General features: G+C 19.5%; 1 protein-coding gene across 1 annotated transcript; it reads right to left on the reverse strand.

The window, feature by feature from the left end:
* Positions 1-1,141: 1,141 nt before the first annotated feature.
* Positions 1,142-7,420, reverse strand: PRSY57_1473100 (putative protein, unknown function; the record flags this gene model as incomplete). The annotated part of the gene is made up of 1 exon (XM_012910327.2): positions 1,142-7,420. The coding sequence occupies one exon, from the start codon at positions 7,418-7,420 to the stop codon at positions 1,142-1,144; it is 6,279 nt and encodes a 2,092-aa protein (XP_012765781.2).
* Between the last annotated feature and the right edge of the window lie 3,818 nt (positions 7,421-11,238).

Genomic DNA, 11,238 nt, shown 5'->3' on the forward strand with positions numbered 1-11,238 from the left:
TTTTTTTTTTTTTTTTTTTTTTTTTTTTTTTTTTTTTTTTTTTTTAGATTATTATATTTTTTTTTTTTTTTTTATATTAAAAAGCATTATATAGAATTCTATGTGAATAAATAAGCACACATAAACATATATATAAATATATATATATATATATATATATTTTTTTTCATATTGTGAAATTATATTATATGTATAATGTTTATGTAACTTTTTTATATACATAAAAAAAAAAAAATGAATAACTGTATATTAAAAACTTTAAGCAAATATCCTTTAGAAATGGTTTTAATTAGCATATTTTTATTTGTATCAAAATATATAAAATATATAAAAAGAGAACTATTTTGTATATATATTGATATATATTTTGTGTTTTTACCACACTTGTGAAAATTATTTAATTTGGTGTTATAGTTTTTAGTTGTTTGAATAAAGTGTGTAAAAAAAAAAAAAAAAAATATAATATAATATAATATAATAATAAAAAAAAAAAAAAAAAAAAAAAAGTTATTTATATGTGTAAAATAATGAACCATATGATAATATAAAACCAATGCTTATTGTGATAACTTATTCTTCCTTATTTTGATGTTGTTTTTATATGTTAGATGAAGGTCATTCTTTGATAGTTGTCAATATATTTGTCTAAATATTTTTAACCAAATTATATTAATGGTTATACCTAAATTGAAGAGGAAAATGATAATAAAAAGAGTGGATCATATAATAGTCAACTTTTTGTGTAATGTAATAAGAAAAAAATAAAGAAATGAATATATAATATGTTAAGGGTAAAAATAAAAAATTAGAATTTTTCATTTTTTTATTTTTTATTCTTTTTTATTTTTTTTTTATTTTTTTTTATTTTTTATTATTTTTTATTTTTTTTATTTTTTATTTTTTTTATTTTTTATTTTTTTTATTTTTTATTTTTTTTATTTTTTATTTTTTTTTTTTTTTTTTTTTTTTTTTTTTTTTTTTTATTTTTTTTTTTTATTTTATTTTTTTTTTTTTTTTATTAAATGGTAATAATAAAAAATGAATTATAAATAAAAAAGATTAAAATAATAATAAGTAGATGATTTCGAATTTGTAATAAGTTGTATTATACTTTTTGTCGAATATAATATATTTAGAATAATCATGAACTCTCACTGTTATTACTTCTATTTCTATTCCATATAACATTTCTCATAAGATTAAGCAAATTATTGTCGTAGTTTGGATTGTTATATTGTGAATCATTATTCTGTGAATCATTATTCTGTGAATCATTACTCTGTGAATCATTATCCTGTGAATCATTATTCTGTGAATCATTATTTTGTACACTATTACTTTCCATATTGTCATTAGTCCTATTATTATATGTTCTATTATTTTGATTAAACACTGTTGTATAAAACCTTTCAACAAGAGTGTTGATATTGGGCTTATATAAATCTCTCATACGAACATAATTTGTATGATTCGTTGCATTATTCTGTTCAGTATCATTTGTATTATTATATATATTTCTCAAACCAACATTATTTATGTTATCATTCATTTCATTATTTTGAGCAAATCGGTTAAACGTATTAAAACTTCGATTATAATAATCAAGATATTCCTTAGTAGTAAATCTTATGAGTTCATGATTTACTCCATGTCGATATAGATCGTCTAATAATAATAACATGTTTTCTAGTAAATAAATCTGGGACCTATTTAAATATAAGCTAGTTGTTGCATAGTCATTATTTTCATAAGCAGATGAACTTACAGAATTTTCTCCAAATGATTGATCTGATGTATTAAAAGTATTGTCACTGCCCTGAGCATGCTGATATTGTGGTTGACGTAGATTGTTCTCTACAGAATTATTATCTGTAGCATACATTTCGTTATTATATTCATAAGCATAAAGTCCTTCAATATTATATCCTTCATTAATAAGTGAATTAAGAAAATCACCATTATTTTGTACATTCTCTGTAATCTGTTCATTTAGTTCAAACTCTTCCATTTGTTCAGTTAAATCACTCAGATTATCCTTATATTCATTATCATAATCACCATATTCTGTAGAATCCATCCTCCTCCTTTGTGTATGAGAATCTGTACCATATTGTGGATTACGATCTATACTAGTTTCTTGATTGTCTTCTACATTATATTGTGGATAGGAATGTGTACTATGTGATTGATCCTGTTGTGTTATATATGTTGGATATTCTTCCTGAATATATTGTTCATGTTGTTCTATATTATATTGTTGATAAGGTTGTAAATTATATTCTGTATTATATGGTTCATTAGATTGTTCAACATTCTGTTCAACGTTCTGTACTACATTCTGTACTACATTCTGTACTACATTCTGTTCAACATTCTGTACTACATTCTGTACTACATTCTGTTCAACATTCTGTTCTATATTTTGTTGTACATTCTGTTCTACCTCTCTTTTAACATTTTCATCAGTTTGAGAATTAGCATTTCTAGGAAAATCAAGAAACATATTACGAATCAACCATTCATCTCCCGTATTATTCATTTGTGTTTCATTTTGTAAACGATCATTGTGATTTACTTCATGTGTACTTTCTATATTTAATGGTTGTGGTAACAACAAGGGTATATCTTCATTAACATGTCGTCTATATAGTGCATTTTCATGTTTTCCATATATTGCCTCATAACACCTTTTAAGTTCCTCATAATCATAAGGTATGGTTTCTAAATTATTAATGCCTTGGTTAACATTATTTTCTTGTATAACTCTAGTATTAGTAAAATTAAGATTATTTTGTGAAGGAAGATTACATTTCTGTCTTTCGTTCTCTACAGGAGTTCTAACAAATGTAAAACAAAATTCATCATCATTATGATAAATATAGAGAATTGGAATAAATGATGGATCTTTTTTATAACGAAATGTTCCATTACTTTCTTGTATAAATGGTTCTAGTCTTTCGTTTGTGAGATAAAATCTTTGATCGTCAATATCATCGCTTTCTTGAACAGTAATAGATTGGTTCATTTCTTCATTTTCACGATCTTTTTTGTTTATAGAGTTATTATTATTTTCAATATTTGAAATAGATTTCTCGTTAATTTGTTCATTATTTATTTGAGTACTATTGGATATGTATGGAATGTTTTTTTCTTGGTAGGTATATACCTTGCCATCATCTTCGTTAGTATATATATGTTTATGAGTATATAGAACAGAAAAGAGGTCAATTATATTTTTATTTATATTTTTATAATTCATTAGTCTCAATTTATTTAGATCTCTCATAATTAAATTTTTTTGTGATGCATATCTTACAAAATCAACCGACGTTATTGTATTATTTTCCCAAACATTTTTTACTATAAGGACCTTTTTTAAAATAAAATCGTAATAATTTTTTATATTCTCTAATGATTGAGATGTATTATTTATATTAGTATGTGTTTGATTGTTTTCAGAATTTGCTTCTTTATTTTTATCTTCTTCATTACGTACACTAGGTTGTGCTGTTCTATATCTTTGATATTGCATAGATGTTGAAGAAGATTCAGGGTTTGATTCGTCAAAATCACTACGAGAAGACGTGAAAGGACATCCACCCCTTAAAATAGCGCGATACATACTATGCATATTACCTAATTCTTTTTTTGTCTTAGGATCCAAATTATTATCTCCTAGCAAATATTGAAAATATGAATCTTCATCTGTTTGGTCATTTGGATTATCTTGTATTGTACTTTGTGTTATTAGAGAGGAATTATCTGTAATATCAGATGTATCTGTTTCCTTGGGTAATGTTAAATTTGTTTTAAAAGTTTTATATGGTAGCATAATTTCCTTATCATATTCATCAAAACATAACTTGTGTTTCGCTTTATTTATACGCCCTTTATTTGTATCCACCATATATGCATCTGCTATATTTTCTTCATTATTCATTACAACATCTGTTGTATCATTATTTTTGTGTAAAGCATTAAAATATTCTTCAACAATATTAATTTCCTTATTTTCCTCTTGAGCTTTTTTCTCTAATTCATTCATATTACCCATAACAGACAAAAACAGTTCAACATCCTCTTCTGGTTCCTCTTCAAGACATTCAAGAAACATATTGAGTATTTCATTCTTTTTTTCATCCCATTTATCATTCTTCTTACTAGAAGCCTTCTTATCACTATTATTACTATCGCTACTATCATAATCATTACCTCCATTATTTTGATCGTTTCCATTATTATTACCATCATTATATTTTTTATTATTACCTCCATTATTTTTATTATCATTACCAGCAAAATTATTAGAGTTACATATTGTACCATATTCATTTGTGGTTGAATTGTTTGAATATATGAATTCTTTAGCTAAGAAGAAAAATTCAAAGTGAGCTAAGGAAATATAATAACCACCTTTATTTTTTTTTTCATAATTCATATCGTAGACTTTATTTTCTATGTAAATAATAATTTTAAATATATTCTTTTGCTCATTAGTCATATGTTCTACGTGTTGCAACAAAAATATAATAAACACAATTATCTTGTTCTTATGAAACAAAACGGATTGAATATATAAATACCTACCTATGATACCACTGGATTCCTTAAGATAAGTCAACATAAATTCATAATAGAATGCCAATTGATAATTATTATTTTTTAAGCATAATATATCTTTTCTTTTATTATTAATCTTTTCATTACAATATTTATATTGATTTGGTAATGTGAGAAAAACTGGAAATGTTTGTTCATATAATGCATACAATTTTCTACAACATGCATATAAGGAAGAATAAAATATATTATTATATTTGTTTGAGAAATAATAATAGTCCTTATGTTTCCCCATATTATTTAATTGTGTTTTAATATTTTTCTCATCCTCATTCATTATTTTTTTCTTATAAATATTGTAAATTATATTCATTTGAAAGAGAAGATACAGAGCAATTATGTAAAGCATATATATGCATCCATGTTTCTTGTTTTTATTAGAAGAAGAATAATGATTATCAGATACATTTCCAAGCATCTGTTCAAAATAGGAGATATTATTTTTTTTATATTTTTTATTTTTTCTTTTGTTATACTTATGAGAATTATGGTTGTTATTATTTCCATCATTTTTTTCATTATTGTGATTTTTTCCATTATTGTCATTTTTTCCATTATTGCCATTTTTTCCATTTTTTTCATTTTTTCCATTATTGCCATTTTTGTCATTTTTGTCATTTTTATCTATATTCCCATCATCATCATCTTCATCATCCTCATCATCTTCACCATCATCTTCTTCTTCATCATCATCTTCTTCATCATCTTCTTCATCATCTTCTTCATCATCATCTTCCCCATGTTCATGCACGTTAACCTTATTATTGTTTTCATCCAAACCATTCTTCACATCGCCATTTTCCTCTTCTTTTTCTTCCTCCTTTTTTTGTTTTTTATCACAATCAGCATTTGTATCCATCAACATGTGATAATTCTTGTTTTTCTCTTCCGCTAGTGCTGGATCTCTAATAATACATAGATCTTTACGATCATTGTCTTGCTCCAAATGAACACATAAATATGTATATATTTTGTCATAATTTTTGGAAAATATGGGAATTAATGGAGCACATTGTGCTTTAAGATGAACTCTTTTTGTTGCTTGTATATATCTGTTTCTTCTATATTTTTTTTTATTTAGATTTATTCTATTTTTTTGTATATTGTGTGTTACACATTTTTTTTTTTGAAATAGATTAAGATTAAAATCATGTATTTTGTTTAATACTTGTTTGTTTTGAATTTTTTGATTATTTTTCCTTTTAAAATTTTTTTGGTTTTTTTGGTTTTTTTGGTTTTTTTGGTTTTTTTGGTTTTTTTGGTTTTTTTGGTTTTTTTGGTTTTTTTGGTTTTTATGTTTTTTTTGGTTTTTTTGAATTTTTTTAAGTTTGATGCATTTTTTTTGTTTTTTGGAAGAAATAAATGAATTAAGGTTTTTAAATTTTTTTTTAAATGTTATAAATAAATTTTTAGTTTTTTTTTGAAATTTATTATAAAAGTTATTTAAATAGAAAGAGAGTTTTTTTTTAAATATTTTTCTATTTTTTTTGGAAAGGAATTTTGAGAAAAATTTATTTTTTCTCAAATTTTTTTTGGAGATATAAAAGTTATGTTTTTCTTGAGGAATATCATCATCAGTGATTTTCATATATTCATATATATTTTCACTCCCCAAGATATTATTATGAATATGTGTATAAGGATCTTCAAAAGATCGGTTAGCAGAATTTTTCATATCACAATTTGATATGTCTTCATGAGCACAATCCTTATATTTAAACTCGTCTGTTGTTTCTCTAGAATATATTAAATTACAAAGAGTATAAATATATGGATTTTCTATTTTTTTTAATTCTGCCATTCTTTGAGAAATAATTTGTTTGCGTCTTTCAATCGGACTTTTATGTGGTTTATTATATGGACATCCAAAAGAACGAATAATCGTTTTTCTAAGAGGATATGTATTTGTGTAACCACATAAACATTCCATTTCATTTCTCACAAAATTGTAACGGATTGGATTAAAACATATTAAACTACTATAACTACTTGTATTAATTATTCTATTATGATATACTTCATGTTTGATTTTGGATTGATGATTTCTTCGATATATTAAGGAACGTCTTCTGTATCCATCGAAGAGAAAATCATAATGTAGAATATGTAAAAAATTTAATGATTGCAATGAATTCTTCAAATAGGTATTCCATGTAATACTACTTTGAATACAATTTTGTATATATAAATAATTTAAATGTGGTAACAACGAATTTAATAAAAGTAAATTTGGTGTTGACCTATTTATATACTTTTTTATATTTCGTATAATAATATGTCTATTTGTACATACATATTGGTAATGTATGTTTTTTTGAAAACCATTTTTTATTATATCAGCATATGTATTTTTTAAATGGTTTATAAAATTTAATACGGATAATATATAATTTAATTTTAATACAAAAAATTTTAGTACCCCTTTCTCTTCCATAACATAATTATACATGCTTTCTCTATTCTCATAATAAGAGATAAGCATTTCAGCTATACACATATTAAACATAATATGTGATTCAATAAAAGAAATATCAACAAACTTAAAGCATTTCATAATATATTCAATTTCAATATTTTTCAAACATTTTAACACATCAAGTGGAGAGTATTTCATCTTGAACAAGTCATTTGTTAAAACATTCTGAAGAGTAGATCTATCTTTCTTCTTATCTAATAAAACATTTTTCTCTCGGTTCATATCATTAAGTGGGGCACTATTTACATAAATCTTACAGAAGTAACATAAATTGTACAGGTGGTAAAAAAAGAACAATCTTATGCGCTCTAAGATATCACTCATTGTTTCAAGAAAAAATTGGAAAATATAGAAAAAAATAATTAAATGAAAAATATATATATATATATATATATATTATATATATATGTGGAAAAAATCAAAAAGATAATATCTAATATATTATAGTTTTATTTTTTTTATTTTATTTTTTTTTATTTTATTTTATTTTTTTTTATTTTATTTTTTTTTATTTTATTTTTTTTTTTTTTATTTTTTTTTTATTTTTTTTTTTTTAATATATATCTTTTATATAATTAATATAGATAAATAATAACATCATAAAATACTATAGATTAACTCCATACAAATATATACTTTTACTTTTCATATATTTGTATTTTTTTTTTTTTATCATGGAAAAAAATCAATACTATAAAAAACTTATAGAATAAAACTATATCATGTTAATATATTTGTGTTATCATTATAAAATAATGATTTCTTAATAAAACATAAAAGAATATAATAAAAAAATAATAAAATACTTATAAATAAATAATTATGTCTATCCCTTGGATATGTGCTATAAAAATATGATATAATATAAAGGATGACTATAATATTATAATATATAATTATATAACTTCTTATAGCGTTCTTCATTTGTTCACACGATAAAATATAAATAAATAAATATAAATATATAAATAAAATAAATATATAAATATATATAATTATTTAATACATACATTCACACACACTAAATGTATATTCATTAAGCATATATGTATAATATATATAATATATATACGGTATACATATATAAATATATATATTTTTTTTTATATAGATCATCTCTATAAAATTAATAAAAAAAAAAAAAATTACATATATATACATATATATATATATATATATATATATATATATATATATATATATATATATATATATATATATATATGTGCTAATTTTTATATATAAAATATTTTTTGCAAAAAATTCTATATTATACGAATAAAAAGAAAAAAATTAAATATTAGTGTATTATATATATAATGTGTATATTAGCGACCCAAAATAATAGTATAGAATGTATATATTATTTGATCACTATATATATAAAAAATATACGCAACGCTGAATCCGCAAAAAAAAAAAAAAAAAAAAAAATTTAATGAAAAGGAAATAAATAATACTAAATAATAAAAAAAAAAATAACAGTATCAATATGTATATATATATATATATATATATATATATATATAGTTAAATCAATTTTATTGATACACATATATATACATATATATATATATATATATTTTTTTAGTTATATATTTTAAATTAATTACTATATAGATTAACTTCAATTATAATATATGAATATAAAAAATTGTAGAGAAACATAAAAAAAATATAAATATATATATATATATATATATACATATATATAATATATATCGACATGCATTTAATTAGTTACTTCATATTATGGTGCCTTAAAGAGATAAAAACAAAAAAATCAAAAAAAAATAATATAGATATGGTTGCTTAATATAATAATAAAAAATGAATTAAATTTTATGTATAAACAATTATATATTATATGTATTTTTATTTGTTCTAATATTTTACTTTATTTCATATATATATATTTATATATTTCTATTAAAGTATTAAATAACTGCATGTATAAAATAGTTCTAATGTATTATATATTATATAAGCATATTTTTACACATTCATTTAAATATAATGTATATAGATCTATTTATTTATTATCATACACCCATATATTCTTTATCTATATAGTATATCATCTTATGATGTTTTTTATGTAAATACTATAAAATATATTTTTTGTTAATTCTATGTGTAATATTATTGTATCAATACAAATATAAAAAAAAAAAAAAAAAAAAAAAATATTTATATATAGAAATATAAAAATCAAAAAAAAAAAAATATATACGGGTGTTAAATATAGATAACGTTAAAATATAAATAATAATAATATAAGGAATATGATGAAATAAAGTGTATGTAAAAAAATAATATGAAGGATACACTATTATATGTTATGTATAATATTCTTCTAGGAATACTTAATATTATAATGTATTATATATATATTAAATATATATATCATATATATACATATATATATATATATATATATATATATATATATATAATATTTGTATTTATATAATATAATATAACATAATATATATATGCCTATATTAATATAAAAGAGATAAAATAAACATAAGCATAAAAAGAAAAAAGTAATAAAAAAAAATCAACATTTTTGTCTGTTAAAATTATAACTGTAAAATAAAAAAAATAATTATGATATAATAAACATATGACTTATATAATTTTTAATATAATATTAAACATAAATATATATTATATATAAAAGAAAAGATTATTAAAATTTTTATGTTAATATAAAAATAAAATTATTATCATAATTAAAATAATAGAAAAGAAAAAAATTATCATAACAAATTTTAACATATATATGTATTTTAAATAAATAAAAAAAATTATAAAAAATTATATATATATATATATCTTTAATTTTTTTTTATTGTTATAAAAATAATAATTATATATAAATTATAAATTGATATATGAAGAAATGTGAAAAAAAAAATTAATGTGTATACTTAGATATAATGTTTATATATAAATATATTTTTGTAGAATCAAAAAAAAAAAAAAAAAAAAAAAAAAAATATATATATATAAATTTCATCTATAAACATAAATTCAATAAATAAAAAAAGTACAATTTTGAGCATAAGCTCATAAAAGAAATGCAAAAAAAAAAAAAGTACAACATTGATCAAAATAAAAAAAAATACACTAGGTATATATATATAACAGCTTATAAACATATAAATGCAAATATAAACATATAATTATATATAGGAATACAATACTTCTGCCTTTATAAGCGTATATGCATATATAATTATATAAGGACGCTTTTTATAAATATATATATGTATATATATATATATATATATATATATGGGTATGTATATATCTATATAAATATATATGTATATACGTATATATATATATATATATATATATATATATATACATATATACATACCTATGTAAATTTATGTGTATTATTATTTCTTCACAAATGTATTATACACACAAGATTTCTTTAATATATTATGAATAATAATACTATTTATTCTTTTTAACATAAAGTCCATGCTATTTATATATCAAATCACAAAAAACTTATTCAAATATAAAAATATATTAAGACTATATAAAGCATATAAACATAAAAGAATTATACTTTTGTATGAAAAATTGTTTTATGTTTTATGTTTTATTTTTTATGTTTTATGTTTTATTTTTTATGTTTTATGTTTTATTTTTTATGTTTCATGTTTTATGTTTTTTTGTTATTTTGTTTTTTTCTATTTTTTTTCTTTTTTCTTATATAATGTAAATGGAAATAGTAGAAAATATATTTAATATAAAGTAAAAAATTTTTTTGAAATATAATATAAATATATAAAAATATAAAATAAAATAAAAAAAATATGATAATATAATCATATAAGATAGACTAATAAAATATAATTGAATGATAAAATAAAAATAATTTTATAAAATTTTTGTTTTTTTTTTTTTTTAAACATAATGTTTAAATTTATAATTTTTTTTATTTATATATACATAGTTTTTTTTTTTTTTTTTTTTTTTTTTTTTTTTTTTTTATATATTATTTTTTTTTTTTTTATTTTTTTCTTTTTTTTTTTTTTTTTTTTTTTTTTTTTTTTTTTTTTTTTTTTTATTTTTTTTTATAATTTTTTTTTTTTTTTTTTTTTTTTTTTTTTTTT

This window comes from Plasmodium reichenowi, chromosome 14, assembly GCF_001601855.1.
Source record: "Plasmodium reichenowi strain SY57 chromosome 14, whole genome shotgun sequence".
Taxonomy (NCBI): domain Eukaryota; phylum Apicomplexa; class Aconoidasida; order Haemosporida; family Plasmodiidae; genus Plasmodium; species Plasmodium reichenowi.